General features: G+C 50.6%; 1 protein-coding gene across 3 annotated transcripts in view; it reads left to right on the top strand.

Annotated features, from left to right (window-relative positions):
• Positions 1 to 15,590, top strand: part of Mast1 (microtubule associated serine/threonine kinase 1) — a 37,762-nt gene that overhangs the window by 4,587 nt on the left and 17,585 nt on the right. Inside the window, exons 2-11 of one of the 3 annotated variants that reach the window (XM_026789173.1) lie at positions 2,965 to 2,993; positions 4,712 to 4,800; positions 5,188 to 5,263; positions 9,539 to 9,617; positions 10,876 to 11,036; positions 11,181 to 11,256; positions 11,405 to 11,614; positions 14,121 to 14,222; positions 14,305 to 14,437; positions 14,504 to 14,571. In XM_026789173.1, coding sequence (XP_026644974.1) covers positions 2,965 to 2,993; positions 4,712 to 4,800; positions 5,188 to 5,263; positions 9,539 to 9,617; positions 10,876 to 11,036; positions 11,181 to 11,256; positions 11,405 to 11,614; positions 14,121 to 14,222; positions 14,305 to 14,437; positions 14,504 to 14,571 — 1,023 coding nt within the window. Of the gene's footprint in view, positions 1 to 2,961; positions 2,994 to 3,233; positions 3,317 to 4,711; positions 4,801 to 5,187; positions 5,264 to 9,538; positions 9,618 to 10,875; positions 11,037 to 11,180; positions 11,257 to 11,404; positions 11,615 to 14,120; positions 14,223 to 14,304; positions 14,438 to 14,503; positions 14,572 to 15,590 lie in introns of those variants that run through there. The other 2 variants (XM_013353725.2, XM_005366981.2) reach the window with 2 other exon arrangements.

Genomic DNA, 15,590 nt, shown 5'->3' with positions numbered 1-15,590 from the left:
AAGAAAAAGAACAGAGAGTATTTAAAAAAATTTAAATTATTTATATTTTATATCTGAGTGCTCTGCAAATACACCTACATGCCAGAAGAGGGCATCAGCTCCTATTATAGATGGTGGTGAGCCATGTTGTAGGTGAACTTTTCATGTAAGTATTCATGCTTGGTCCTTAGCTTAGGCTTGTTACTAACTAGCTCTTACAATTTAAATTAATCTATATTTCTTATCTAAGTTCTACCATGTGGTCTATGGCTTGTTATCTCATTTTATTTCTTTTTTGATTGTTTTGTTTAGTTTTTGCTTTTGTTTTGTTTGTTTGGTTTGTTTTTCAAGACAGGGTTTCTCTGAGTAACAGTCCTGGCTGTACTAGAACTCACTTGGTAGACCAGACTGGCCTCAAACTCAAAGAGAATCACCCATCTCTGCCTCCCAGGTGCTGGGATTAAAGGTGTACACCACTAAGCCCCAGCTTGTTACCTTATTTTCTAAAAGTCCTGCTTCCTCTGTGTCTGGCTCCCAACATTGGAGACTCTCAGTGTCCTCCTAGTCTGGCGTTCTCACCCAGTCTCTTTCTGCCTAGTTATAAGTCAGTCAGCTCTTTATTAACCAATGAGAGTAATACATATTTACCTCATGCAAAGATTGTTCTGTACCAACCATGTACCATGTGGTTGCTAAGAACTGAACTCAGGACCTCTAAAGAGCAGTCCTTGCTCTTAGCTCCTGAGCCATCTCTCCAGCCTTATTCCCTCATTTCTTCTTTTCTTTTTTTTCTTTTCTTTTTTTTTGAGACAGGATTTCTCTGTGTAGTCCTGGCTGTCCTGAAACTCTATAGATCAGGGTGGCTTAGCCTGGAACTCAGAGATCCACCTGATTCTGCCTACCAATAGCTGGGATTTTATATATATATATATATAATATTTGTGTGTACATGTATATGTATATATATACATATATATATATATAATTTTTTAATTAAAGAGATTTTGGCTCCTCTCAAAGTCCCATTTACTATGCTACCCCAACTCTGGGAGCAGGCCTCGAGTGGGGCAGGGCTATCAAGACATAGAAGTCATTCATTTCTTCATTTATGCTTGAGACACCTAAGTTCTATATTTTGTCCAGGCTCTCATCCTTGTAGTCTCCTAGATGCTCTCTCCACAGTTCCTCTGTGACGGCCCCTTCCTTCCTTTTTAAATTTCAGTGTGTGTGTGTGTGTGTGTGTGTGTGTGTGTGTGTGTGAGCGTGCCTGTGTGTGGTGGTGGGTGCCTGTCCTGAATGAACATGTGGTACATGTGGAGATCAGAGAATAACTTCTGTAAGCCATGAAGGTCCCAGGGACCAAACTCATGTTCTCAGGTTTGGTAGCCTGACCCACTTTTTCCTTTTATTTTATTTATTTATTTTTGAGTCAGGATCTCTGTATGTAGTCTTGAACTCGCTATGAAGCCAAGGATAATGATGAACCCTATTTTTATTTATGTGTATGTGTATCTTGCCTGTGTGTATGCCTGTACATGATGTGTGTGCAGTATCCACAGAGGCCAGAAAATGGTAGCATCATTTCCCCTGGAACTGCAGTTACAGACATTTGTATGCACCATGTGAGTCCTTTGCAAGAGCAACAAAGTGGTTTTTTTTTTAAGATTTATTTATTTATTATGTATACAATATTGCTTCCATGTATGCTTGCATGCCAGAAGAGGGCACCAGATCTCATTATGGATGGCTGTGAGCCACCATGTGGTTGCTGGGAAATTGAACTCAGGACCTCTGGAAGAGTAGTCAGTGCTCTTAACCTCTGAGCCATCTCTCCAGCTCCCAACAAAGTGTTTTTAAGCACTGAGCCATCTCTACTATAGTATTGCTTCTATATTACTCTTATTTAATATCTGTGGGTTATTATTTTAAAAGACATCATCTATTATCTTGTTATGGAGTCCAGGACAGTCTTGACTGCAAGAACATCCTGCCTCAGCCTTCTGTGTAGCTAGAATGACAAGCAATTGCTTCTAAAGGCCTTTTCCCAAAGGCCAGACAATCATTTTTCTTATTAACTGCCACGTTCCCAGTGTCCAGCATTAAGACCCGATGTTCAAGAAATGTATGTATTTATTTACCTGAGACAGGGTCTCACTGTATAGCTCTGGTTGGCCTGGAACAAGATGTGTAGACCAGTCAAATTCAGAGAGATTCTCTTGCTTCTACTCCCCGGGTGCTGAATTAAAGGTGTGTATCTCCACCAGCAGCAGGAAAAATTCCTGGGGAGAGAAACTTTGCAATTATTTGTGGATGCCAGTGTCAGCTTTCTTTTGGAGTGGGTTCTCTCCTTCCACAATGTGGGTCTTAGGATTCCACCTCAAGCGATCAAGCTTGTTAGCCTCTGGGAATTCAAGAAATATTTTTCATGACTGAGGGTATAGCTCACCTGGGAAAGTGCACCAAGGCCTGGGTTTGATACTCAGTACCATATACAGGGTGTGGTGGAGCATGCCTGTATGCCGGTGCTGAGGAGGTGTAGCGACAGGATCAGAAGATCAGCTACACAGCAAGTTCAAGACCAGCTTGGACTACATGAGACCCTATCCAGAACAAAGAACAATGTTTTACAAATATTGTCATGGTGGCTCACAACTGTGATCTGAGCACTTTGGACGTGAGGCAGTGGGATCTCTGGTTGGAGGACAGCCTGGGTGAGTTCCAAGCCATCCTGAGCTAGAGTGAGATCCTGTCTTGTCAGAAAGCAAACAAAACTTTATTCGCATGAACATGCTTCCAGATGTCCAGTTGGGTCTATTTCTTGTGCACTTGACCCTGTTTTGGCCACCGGGAATCAGGAGAAAGGCAAGGGTGACATGGCCATGCTGATGACGCTCTTGCTCCTTAGGTGAACGGAGCTGCAATTTGGGCAATGGCCATATGTCCACGCTGACCTCCATTATTTTTTACCCCTTTTTCTTCCAGAAGGATTTGCCCCTGCCCCGGAAAAGCAGCAGGTGAGCCTTGGGGGAAAGATGCACCGGCATGCTACCCCCAGGTAGGGACGCCAGGCGTGCACGCGGGCGGGGCCTCGCGCGGCAACACCCCGCAGCGCCCCCTCGCGACTGGCCGCTGCAGCAGGGCCTTCCCCTCCCCCGCCCTCCCCTGGCCGCCTCTGCGGCTCTAGCCTCCGCCCAGCGCACTCGCTCCCCGCGCTGCCGCTGCCGCACCTGCCACCATGTCGCCGCCGCCGGGTCATGTCTGACTCTCTCTGGACCGCGCTTTCCAATTTCTCGATGCCCTCCTTCCCCGGCGGCAGCATGTTCCGCCGCACCAAGAGGTAGACCCCCCACCCCGAGACCCTATCCAGGTCTTCCCGGTGAAGCCGCCCCACCGGCTGCTGCAGCAGGGCGGGGCCGGGATGCTGCTCGCTGTCCAGCTGCGCCAGAGGTGTCCGCTGTGCCCTCCCACAGGGGATGGGGTTGAACGCGGGCGGTGCGGGCCGTGCTGCTGTAGAGACTAGAAAGGCCTGAGCTGGGGACAGGGGTCGAGCTGGCGGGGGGTTGCAGCGCCTTTGTTTGCAGACATGGTGGGCTCCAGGCCGCCCGGTGGGGGTAGGGAACCGCGGGGAGGGGGGGCTTGGCACCCTCAGAACAATAGCCGCAGCCTGGCCTCCCCCCGCCCCCATCCGCGTGCTCTTGGACAAGCTAATATGCTCAGTCACTGCGGCTGAGAGGGAAGGGGCTAGAGCTACTGGGGGCTTCTCTTCTGCAGCTGCTAGGAGGAAGGGGGGGGGTCGCTATCACTGCATGGACCCTCCCAAGTCGAACACAGCCTCACACTGAAAATAGTGACACAGCGTCACACAGAGCATGACCACACACACACACACACACACACACACACACACAATCCATACACTCACTGGGAGGCACCACATGTACCCAGCCACAGGTCAAAGCTATGGACAAATAGGGTCACCTCCGGTTGTCACACACAGATACACACACACACTGTGCTCGCCTAGTAAAATGCTACATTCGAGACCACCCACCAAAAACGACCCTTTTTCAAAAGGACACATCCACGCACCTAACCCTGTCACAACAGCTGTGTCAGATTGACACCAGGATAAACAGACATAGGGACTTCTGCAGAGGCAAGGACACACACAGTCACATAGCTCGTATCCATGTGGTACACCGTTGCATGCTTGGAGGTGCCCAGTGTCACAGGGTGCTAAATTCACACACAGGGATGGGAACACACCGTGATGGACACACACAGCCAGTGTACCTCGTGCTGATTGCCCTGGTAACAACTGCACTCCTGCAGCGGAAGTCATGCACCATGCAGGAGTCACACAGTCATGTACACGCTGTGTTTCTCACTGCACCACACACAGAGAAAGATGTGTTGTCACCGAGATAGCCTACATGACACACCAGTGTGGGTCTCATACCGTGGATGCCACATGTGTCTATAGAACTGTGACTGTTATGGGCATCTCAAGGACACGGACATTCAGGATGGACCAGTGGTGTCACCATGGCTATCAGGCCATAATTGACACAGACCTCACAGAGCTGCACACGAGTCGCGCTCTACTCTGGAAGTGTCACACACTGGCTGCGGCGTGGAAGAGAAGTGAGGATCTGAACCGGAAGAGTGACTTCATAGGCTCACACTCCAGGGTCTGGGGCCTCTCTTGATCCCTGCACTCCTTCCCTGGCAGTTGCCGCACCAGTAACCGGAAAAGCCTCATCCTCACAAGCACTTCGCCGACCCTGCCGCGACCCCACTCCCCGCTGCCAGGCCACTTAGGTGAGACAAAGATGCAGCCTGGGTACGTGAGGATTTAGACCATAGGAGGCGGGGCCACAACCGGGGCGTGGCCATTCCTTATGGGCGGGGCCATTCTGGATTGATGGAGTGGGTTGCACCCAGTTTAGAGGAAGCTGGGTTGGACGTTATAGAAGCAGAAAGGAGGAGCCAGAGCTGAAGGGCGGAGCCGTCTTAGAGGAGGCCGAATAGACAGACACCTGGGTGAGTTCAGTGAAAGAGACCCCCCAAAAATGTTGAGAGAGTCGGGGCCACTGCAAAAGGGGCGTGGTCGACCATACATGCACGGGCCTACACTAGAAGGGTGAGCTGTCCCTAGCAACTTATTTTGGTGATCAAAAGACCCTAAAGCCCTCCTTTCTCCTGCAGGTAGCAGTCCCCTGGACAGCCCCCGCAACTTCTCTCCCAATACCCCTGCCCACTTCTCGTTCGCTTCCTCCCGAAGGTGAGTCCCTCCCCTGAGGGCCCCATAACTCAGTGCTATCCTCCCCATCCACCGTCTGGGCCACCATCTGTTCTTGTCCTAATTGCACCCGAGTAGCCTCTGGGGACCAGTAGAAGGGCCTCAATGTCCTACTAGAATTCAAGGTGGAGCTTATAAAAAGGTGGAACCAATCAGTGATCCAGAATGGAGAGGAGGGGTCCTCCTTTGCAGTGGAGAGAAACTGCTGTACTCAGGGGCCCCAGGGTCGGCCTCCTCCAAGCCTTGTGCGCTTGGCCGAGCGTTTCCATAGCAACAGAACAGGGCTGTCAAGATGAGGTGCGCAAGCGCACATTGCACAGAGCCCATCTAGGGCCTCAGTGCCTCCAGCGGGGGAAGGGTGGTTAAGGCATTTTCTCAACCTTCCAAGACGTAAGATGTTACCTTTGCCTCCAAGGTTCTCGGTGGATTTAAATGAATCTTCTTGGGGACCATAATGAAGTGGGGAGGGGCAAAGACTTCCTGCTTGTTGAGGAGCAACTTAGAGTCATTGGAATCTTTGGGCCAGGAGTGGAAGTTGGGGCGCCTTTTCTTTAGCTATTTTCATGGTTATGAACCTGAAAGGAACAGGACATATGGGATGAAGGACACCTCATTTCTGACCTTGGCGTGATGAGGGGAGGGTGAGGCAGGGAAGATAAGGATAGGGATCGTTGCAAAGACTGATGAAGGCTGTGGGAGAGATACGGGGACAGAGAATGGCTTCCTGGACAGGGCGGGGAGCCCCTCTCAACAGTTGTAGAACTTAGCTGAAGGAACTGGGAGCCAAGCACGACGCTGGGTTTGTTCTGTGTAGAAAGAGGCCAGAGCCCACCCTATTTGAGTGTGTGTCTATGGTACTGGCCATCCGGGTGCCAGCGTGGGCATACGCAAGCGTGAATGATGGGCAAATGCATTCGAATGTAAATCCATGTGTGCTGTAGGTTTGTAAACGCATGCTAAAGGAGGACACCCCCACCTCTGTATCTCTGCGGCATGTGCAGCGGTGTGGGATATGTGTGAGTGTCTGAGGGAGCATGTGCCCGTGTGCTTCAGTGCATGGGTACCAGTGTGCCTGGGTGAGCTTGCGGTCCTGCTGCTGAGAGTGTATGTCTGTGACAGAGTGTATATGTGACATAGGAGTTCTGGCCCGTGTGCATCAATGGGTGTGGGCATCAGTGTGACTGGATGAGAGTGTAGCTGTGTGGGAGTCTGACTGTCTGACAGTGAATGAAAGTCTCGACTGTGTAGCTGCATGGAGAGGAAACCACGGAGTGTGTGAGTCAGTATGCAACTCTACGTGTGTCAGTGTGAGCCCGGCTCCCTTGTGTATATCGCTATGTCAGTGTGTGTCTGCTTTGGCCCGTGTTTGTGCATTAGTGTGTGAGAGTGTTTGGGTAATGGATGGGGCTATGCACGCTCACAACTGCCTTTAACAAGGAGATGAGTGTGGGACTGAGAGCTGGAATTTACTCTTTTCTTTTTAGTTTTTCGAGACGGGGTCTCCCTGTCTCCTGGAACCCACTCTGTAGACCAGGCTGACCTCAAACTCACAGAGATCCACCCGCCTCTGCCTCCTGAGTGCCAGGATTAAAAGCTTGTGCCACTACCACCTGGCTGAGAGTTGGAATTTTCTTTCTGTTTTTCTTTCTTTTTGAAGGCAGGGTTTCCAGCAGCCTTGGCTGTCCTGGAAATTGCTAGAAGACAGGCTGGCCTTGAGGGTTGAAATTTTTAAAAAGATTTTTAAATTTTATTTATTTTTTATGTGTGTGTGCCACTTGAGTGCCTGGTGCCCTATGAGGTCCAAAGAGGGCTCCAGATCTCCTGGAACTGGAGCTGTAGGACCATGGAGTCACTTTGTGGATGCTGGGAACTGAACCTGGGTCCTCTGCAGGAGCAACCATTACAGTACTCTTAACTGCTGCCACACCCAGTCTCAACAGTCTGAATTTTTGTATGTGTTTTGTTTGGGAAAGGGTCTCATATAGCTTAGGGTGGCTACAACTTGCCCTGTACCCAAGGATGATACTGACCTCTGCTGCTAAGATTCTCCTACATCTTTTTTGTTTAATATTTATTTATTTATTATGCATACAATGTTCTGTTAACATATACACACCAGAAGAGGCACCAGATCTCATTATAGATGGTTATGAGCCACCATGTGGTTGCTGGGAATTGAACTCAGGACCTCTGGAAGAGCAGTCAGTGCTCTTAACCTCTGAGCCATCTCTCCAGCCCCCTCTCCTACATCTTGAGCAGCTGTTTTTGCATGTTTGCCAACAAATCCACCCCTCTTTTGAGATGGGATCTTACTACTATAGCCCTGTTTGACCTAAGTGGTTTTGTAGACCTTGTGGCCTTGTGGCCTTGAACTCACAGAGACCCACTTGCCTCTGTCACCCAAGTGCTGGGACTAAAAATGAGCACAGTCATTACCAGTCTTGACTTTTTTATTTACATGTATTCCTTTCTGTACATGTGTCATACACTCACGTGTGTGTGAATGTGTGGTGGTGCTCATGGGGAAGACAGACAACTGTCAGGACTCGGTCTGCTGTAACTACCATGGGTTCCAAAAACCAAACTCAGGTCACCAGGCTTTCAAAACAAGCTCATTTCCCTACTGAACCATGTCACTGGCCTTTGTTTTGTTTTGTTTTGTTTAATTTTTAAGACATGTATTTTGTTTATATGACTGCCTGTATGTATATGCATCACGCCTGCAGACTTCAGCAGAAGGATTGATGGGCTGGAGAGATGACTCAGCGGTTAAGAGCATTGCCTGCTCTTCCAAAGGTCCTGAGTTCAATTCCCAGCAACCACATGATGGCTCACAACCATCTGTAATGAGGTCTGGTGCCCTCTTCTGGCCTGCAGGCATACATGAAGACAGAATATTGTATACATAATAAATAAATAAATAAATAAATAGATTCATTCCCGAGTCCCTGGAACTGTGAGCCAACATGTATGTGCTGGGCATTGAACCTGGGTCTTTTGCAAGATCAACAAGTGCTGGGGTTTTTTTTTAAGTTTATTTTTACTATGTGTGTTGGTTGTCATGGGTCTCAGGTCCTCTGGAACTGGAGTCACGGACAGACCCGAGCTTTCATGTGGATGCTGGGAATTGAACCAGGGTCCTCTGGAAGAGCAGTCAGTGTTCTCAACCACCGAGTCATCTCTCCAGCCCCTGGTTTTTTTTTGTTTTTTTCGAGACAGGGTTTCTCTGTGGCTTTGGAGCCTGTCCTGGAACTAGCTCTGTAAGCTCTGTAGACCAGGCTGGTCTCGAACTCACAGAGATCCGCCTGCCTCTGCCTCCCGAGTGCTGGGATTAAAGGCGTGCGCCACCATCGCCCGGCTTCAGCCCCTGTTTTGTTTTGTTTTGAGACAGGGTTTCTCTGTAGTCCTGGCTGTCCTGAAGCTCACTCGGTAGTCCAGGCTGACCTAAAATACTTTGATCCTCCAGCCTCCACCTTCTGAGTGTTAGGATTGTCATCATGTTAGTCTGTGAACTCGACCAAAGTAGGCATAAGAACATGAGAGGTTTTGGTTATACTATGAGAGCGATTGTGGGAACAAGCGTGTATCGACCCAAGTCACTGTGTCACTGGGTCTGTTAGAGGGTGGGGGCCCTTTTTCTGAAAAGATGCCCAGGGGTCTTCTCTGAGAAATTTCTTGTGGGAGTTCTCTGGAGTTAGATACTGGGATTCCAGGGTGTGATTTATTCATCTTAGCTTCTTTTTATTGTGCTGTTACCATTTTTTGGGTACAGGAGACTGAACCCAAGATCTTGCACGTTCTAAGAAAGCTCTCTACTGCTGAGCCACATTCTTAGCTTCCTTTGAATGGGCTTTTCCCAATCCTTCTGTGCCCAATCTGGGGGGCCTTTTGTTTTGTTGTGTTTTGAGACAGGGTTTCTTCGTGTAACACTTTTAGCTGTTCTGGAACTAGACCAGGCTGGCCTCGAACTCACAGAGATCCGCTTACCTGTGCCTGGGATTAAAGTCTTGCGCCACCACACCCTGCTGGGGGGTTGGGTATTTTGATATGGTGATAGTACCAAACAAGGAAGGATTCTGGGGAAGTCCCAAAGATAGGGATTCTTCCTCCACGACCATGGCACCTGACTTAAATATGCCATCTTTCCCTGAAAGCCTCAGGTATCTGAGGCTCCCCATCCCCCACCCCCACGCTGGTTCTCACTCCAGGAGTGAGAGGACCCCTGGCAGAACTCAGAGCAGCTTGTTTGGGTTCCAGGGCGGATGGACGCCGCTGGTCACTTGCCTCGCTCCCTTCCTCTGGCTATGGCACCAACACACCCAGCTCAACTGTTTCAGTGAGTATGTGGAGGGAGACAGATGGGAGGGTGGGGACTGAAGTGACCACACGAAGACCACCCTTCCCAGACGGACTGAGAGGCTGGGTTCCACTGCCCTTCGTGAGTGTCCATTTGTCCATCCACCCCCAGAGCCTCATCTCTGCTCTCACTGCATTTTCCCAACAACCTACTCATTTCTTGTTATCCATGATGTGCCCAAGTGTCTTTACCTGGCCAAGGTCAGGCTACCATGGCTTCTACCCAGAGTCCATTTGCTTGCACATTGGACACTCAAATCTCTCTCCTTCAATGCCCTTTGGAGACACAGCTCTGATTCTCTTACTCCCCCACTGCTGTGAGGTTTAGCAAACGTTAATACGTGATCACATGACTTGGCTAGGGGTGTACAGCAAGGCTTCCTGGAAGAAGTGGTTGACACCAGGACAAAGGGTCAGCTTAAATGGGAAGGGGTTGGGGTGAGATGCTCAGGAGGCCAGCAGCATAGGTCAACTCCCGAAGGCCTCAGGAAACATGGCACAGCAACAAGTTGGAGGGTCACTGTGTCATGTAGCTGACTGAAGTGACATGGGCCTGCGATCCCAGCTGGAGAGTCTGAGACAGGAACATCAGGAGCTCAAGGCCAGCCTGAGCTAAATGAGACCTCTGAGAGAGAGAGAGAGAGAGAGAGAGAGAGAGAGAGAGAGAGAGAGAGAAGAAACAAATTGCCGAGGAAATTAGCTGTATTGGTGAAATGTTTGCCTTTCATGCCTGAGGGCCTGGGCTTGATCCCCAGTACCACAAAAGAAAGCAAGAAGGAAGGAGGGAGGGAAGGAAGAAGGAGAAAGAAAGCTAACTGTGCAGCCAAAACTTGGAGCAGAACAAGTGATTCACAGAGGAATGGCCTAAGCTTGGAAAACAGCTAATGCCAAGGCCCTGGGGCAGAAGCACGTGCAAGGATCAGCAGGACCAGCGGGGATGGAACAGAGCTGGCAAGGGGGAGAGCAGGAAGAGATGATGGCAAGGAGACAAGACCCGGAGGGCAGCATCTTGTGGTCTAGTGGAAGGCCTTGAGAGTATACTATGATGTGCTAAGCGCCACGGGATGGTTCGGCACGGCAATACCCCACCTCATCCACTTGGTGTTTTGAGATAGGGTCTCACTCAGTGTAACCGAGGCTGGCCTCAAACTCTGAAGCGCTGGGATCACAGAAGGGAGCCCCAGTGCTGGGTTGCTCCAATGCCGGCTCTGACTCCCCGCTCTCTCCTTCTACTCTAGTCCTCCTGCTCCTCCCAGGAGCGCCTTCATCAACTCCCCTACCAGCCCACGGTGGACGAATTGCACTTTCTGTCCAAACACTTCGGCAGCACCGAGAGCATCACAGACGAGGATGGTGGCCGCCGCTCCCCCGCCGTGCGGCCCCGCTCTCGGAGTCTCAGGTGCGCTGGCACCTGAGAGGGATGGGGTTTTGGTGCACGACCAAGAATCTTCGGCCCTGGGAAAAAAATAGAGGGAAGCGAGGGGGGGTTTGGGGAGTCAGCACAAAGACAGGGTGCCGGAAAGAGGAACTTCTTTTCCTGCAGTCCCGGCCGCTCCCCCTCCTCCTACGACAACGAAATCGTGATGATGAACCACGTGTACAAGGAGCGGTTCCCAAAGGTGAGACCCCCTCCCCACACCCCATGACCATCAACTAGCTCGCGGGCACACCTGGGCTCCGAGCTCCCCCTAGCGGTCGGCGTGCTCAGCGCAGGCTCCGGTGACCACAGCCTCCAAGCTCTCCCTGCATCCTTGTACCGCTGCCCAGGCCACTGCGCAAATGGAAGAGAAGCTGCGGGACTTCGCCCGCGCCTACGAACCTGACAGCGTGCTGCCGCTGGCCGACGGCGTGCTCAGCTTCATCCACCACCAGATCATTGAACTGGCTCGAGACTGCCTTACCAAGTCCCGCGATGGGCTCATCACCACGGTCTACTTCTACGAACTGCAGGAAAATCTGGAGAAGCTGCTTCAGGATGTGAGTGTCAAGGGCTTCAGACCCTGTCCACGAGCCGGGCAGGTCCTGCCCAGTTCCTCCACCCGCAAAGTGTGCGGAGCCGGGAGAGCAGCGGGAGGCGGAGGCTGGGAGGTGGTTCCCACCCTAGGTCCGATGGAGGAGCTGGAATTTATTTCCTTAGCGGCCTTTAGTTGTTTAAGCAATTGTCACCTTCTCCGATGGCCTAGACCCTCCCCTATTACCCCTCCCTGGGAATTGAACCCCATGACCCAGTGGCCTAGAATAATTGAGACAAGTGCTCTATGACTGAGCTACATTTCCAGCCCCTATTTGTTTGTTTCCTTTTTCTTTTTGTTCAAGACAGGGTATCAAGTAATGCTGGCGGGCCCCCACCTTACTATGTAGCCAAGGATAGCCTTGAACTCCAGAACCTCCAACTTCCATCTTCTGAGTGTTTGGATTACAGTTTTATGCCACCACTTCCGATTTATGAGATGCTGGAATGCATCCCAGGGCCTTTGTATGCTAGGGGAGCACTCTACCAACTAAGATACATCTCTAGTTTGCACTAAGTTGCCCACTGACCGGCCTTCAAATCACTGCATAACCCATGCAGGCCTTGAACTTGCCATCTTCCTGTTTCGGCTTCCTGGTGTCACAGACCTGCAGCCCCACACCCAGGCTGTGTGTAATTTCTAACTCTGCACACACAACACATTCTGTATATCTTTACTTGTCTTCTTTCTTGGTTTCCCTACTCCAATGTCTGACTCACAGTACATGCTCAACAAATATTACATACGTGTCTCTGGGGGCATGGCTCGTTGACAAAGGGTTCACTTAACATGTGTTAGCCCCAGGTTCTGTCCCTAGCACCACACACACACACACCATTGGGTGAACCTACTGTGGCATCACATGCCTGTCAATCAGTACTAGGGAAGCTTAGGTAAGAGCATCTCAAGTGGGGGATGGAGAGATGGCTCAGTGGTTAAGAGCATTGCCTGATCTTCCAAAGGTCCTGAGTTCAATTCCCAGCAACCACATGATGGCTCACAACCATCTGTAATAAGATCTGGTGCCCTCTTCTGGCGTGCAGGCAGACATGCAGGAAGTACACTGTATAGATAATAAATAAATAAGCCTTTAAAAAAAAACCAAAAAGAGCACCCCAAGTTCCAGGCCAGCCTGCCCTCCATAGCAGACCTTGCCTATGAATGAATGCGGGAATTAATTAATAAATTAGTGGGTATATGAATAACAGCAGACGAGACAGTATCCCATCCAAGTCAAGGATCGTGGAGGGCACTTATTGAGCCCTTCCTCTGTGCTGGGACATGGCTGGCACAGAAGACAAGTATCCCAGCCTTCCTGTGGTGCAAGTGCCAGTTCAGGAACCATGGAAACAGGTCAAGGATCATGGTATCAGCTGACATTTAGGGCTAGGAGGGAAACAAAACAGTGACTGGATGCTCTCTGGGGCTGTGACATGGGAATTGGGACAAGAATAATAAGTAGACGGCTTCTGTGGAAAGAGCCAGAAGGAGTGTGCCCTGAGCGGAGGAAGCAGCAGGCTTGTGTTAGACCTGTCTCCAGTGCTTGCTCTGCAGCTCCCATGCCATTTAACCTTGTGCCTAGCAGGAGTCGAGGACGGCGAGTTGCTCACTCCTTTCCTTTTATTTTTTTATTTTATTTTGTTTTTAAAGATGTGTTTTTGTATTTTCTGCATATGGGTGTTTGGCCTACATGTATGTTTGTGCATGAGTATGTATGTGCATCGCCCACGGAAGCCACAATCCCTTGGAACCGGAATTACAGAAGGTTGTTGGTGCTGTGGGGGTACAGGGGATTAAGCCTGGCTTCTCTGCAAGAGTAGCCACTGCTCTTAACTGTGGGGCCATCTCCAGCCCCTCATTTTAATTTTAAATTTTACCTATTATTTTTATGGGGGACACACAAGAGGACAACTTGTGGGAGTCACTTCTGTCATGGTTCTAGGAACCAAACTCAGGCTATAAGACTTGCACAGCAAGTACTATAACCTGCTGAGCCATTTCCCTGACTGCCACCCCCACCCCAGTGTGTGTGTGTTGAGGGTAAAGCCCAGGTAAGCAGGCCCTCCTCACCCACTGACCCACATCTGAAGTTCCAAGATGTCTGCCCCACTCACTTTAATAAACGTAGTCTTGGAAGAATGGTAGGGCTGGTAACCCCCTGAACCCACAGTAGGAGACAGCCCTACTCCCCAAAGATGTCCTCTGGCCTCCACGTGTGCCACACACCATGGTACACACATTCCTACACCCTTGTACCTCACACATACACAAAATAGCCATCCCTTTGGACAGGGTCTCTCTTGCTGCGTAGAGCAGAGCTGGGCTTGCACCCCCAGCTCTCTTCTGGAATCGGGACAGTAACAGCATTGCGGGCTCTGTGCAGCCCCAGAGCCTGGGGAGCCGGGTCTGAGAACGAGGCCTGGCTGAGCAGTTGACCCGTGAGCCCCATTCCCTCACTTCCTTCCCTGCAGGCCTACGAACGCTCTGAGAGCCTGGAGGTGGCCTTTGTCACTCAGCTGGTGAAGAAACTGCTAATCATCATCTCTCGCCCTGCAAGACTTCTGGAGTGCCTGGTGAGGGGCTGCTGGAGGGCTGTGGGGGATGGGGGGGCCCTCGGCGGGCACAGCAAGCTAAGTCCATCCATCTCTGCCCCAGGAATTCAACCCGGAAGAGTTCTACCACCTGCTGGAGGCAGCCGAGGGACACGCCAAGGAGGGCCACCTGGTCAAAACTGACATCCCCCGCTACATCATCCGACAGTTGGGCCTCACCCGGGACCCCTTTCCAGGTGTGCAAGGGGCCTGAGGGGGCGGGCCGAGCAGTGGGGCAGCGGCTCACACCCACCTCATTCTAGATGTGGTCCGCCTGGAAGAGCAGGACAGCGGGGGCTCCAACACGCCTGAGCAAGACGACACGTCCGAGGTGAGCTGCAGCCAGAGCTTGGCGCTGGGCTGGCCAGGGGCGGCGGGTGGCCTTGGTCTCACACTCAGCGTCTCAGTTTCCCCATCAGTGCGATAGTTCTTTCTCCACGTGGTAGCGCGGAGCCCAGAGCCTTGTGTGAGTGCTCTGCTGCTGAACTCCATCCTCAGACTTCTTGTTGTTTCTTATCATTATTATTATTTGTGTGTGTGGGTGCACATGGGTGTAGGTGTCCTAGAAGAGGGCATCGGATCCCCTGGAACTAGATTAATAGGCAGTGGTAAGCTACTTGGCAAAGGTGCAAAGAGCCAAACTCAGGTTCTCTGAAAGAGTAGCAAGCACTTGGATTGGCTGAGCATGTGAGTGTGTGTGAGTGTGCGTGTGCGCACGAGCGTGCATGTGTACAGGTGGAAACCAGAGATGGTATTTGGTGTCTTCCTCAATCAGTCTCTGCCTTGTTCTCTGAAATAAAGTGTCTCATTGAACGTAAAGCTCACCAGTCAACTAGGCTGGCTCTCCAGTGAACTCCACACATCGGCTGCCTCCACCCTGTGTTGGGGTTACACACGGGCACCATTGCCAACTCAGATGATTGCAGGGAACTGAACTCGAGCCCTCATACTTGCACGGCAGGCACTTTATGGACTTGAGCTATCGCCTCAGACCCAAGACCTCACATTTTAAAAACAGGGTCCCACTATTTTGCCCAGGCTGGCTGAGAACTCATGAGTATACTGTTCCTCAGCCTCCCAGGTACTGCTGGACTATGTCACCTTCTTTTTAGTTTTTTGTTGTTGTTGTTTTTTAGTTTTTTTTTTTTTCTGTTTGTTTTTTTGAGACAGGGTTTCTCTGTGTGTCACAGCCCTGGCTACCCTGGAACTCACTTTGTAGACCAGGTTGATCTTGAACTCACTAAGATCCACCTGCCTCTGCCTCCCGAGTGCTAGGATTTAAGGCATGTACAACCATCAACCTGCTAGTTTGCCGTTTTTGTTTTTTTTTAAATATTTATTTATTTATTA

This window comes from Microtus ochrogaster, unplaced genomic scaffold, assembly GCF_000317375.1.
Source record: "Microtus ochrogaster isolate Prairie Vole_2 unplaced genomic scaffold, MicOch1.0 UNK15, whole genome shotgun sequence".
Lineage (NCBI taxonomy): Eukaryota > Metazoa > Chordata > Mammalia > Rodentia > Cricetidae > Microtus > Microtus ochrogaster.
The sequence above is the reverse complement of the archived record's forward strand: the minus strand, read 5'-3'. Positions and strand labels throughout refer to the sequence as shown.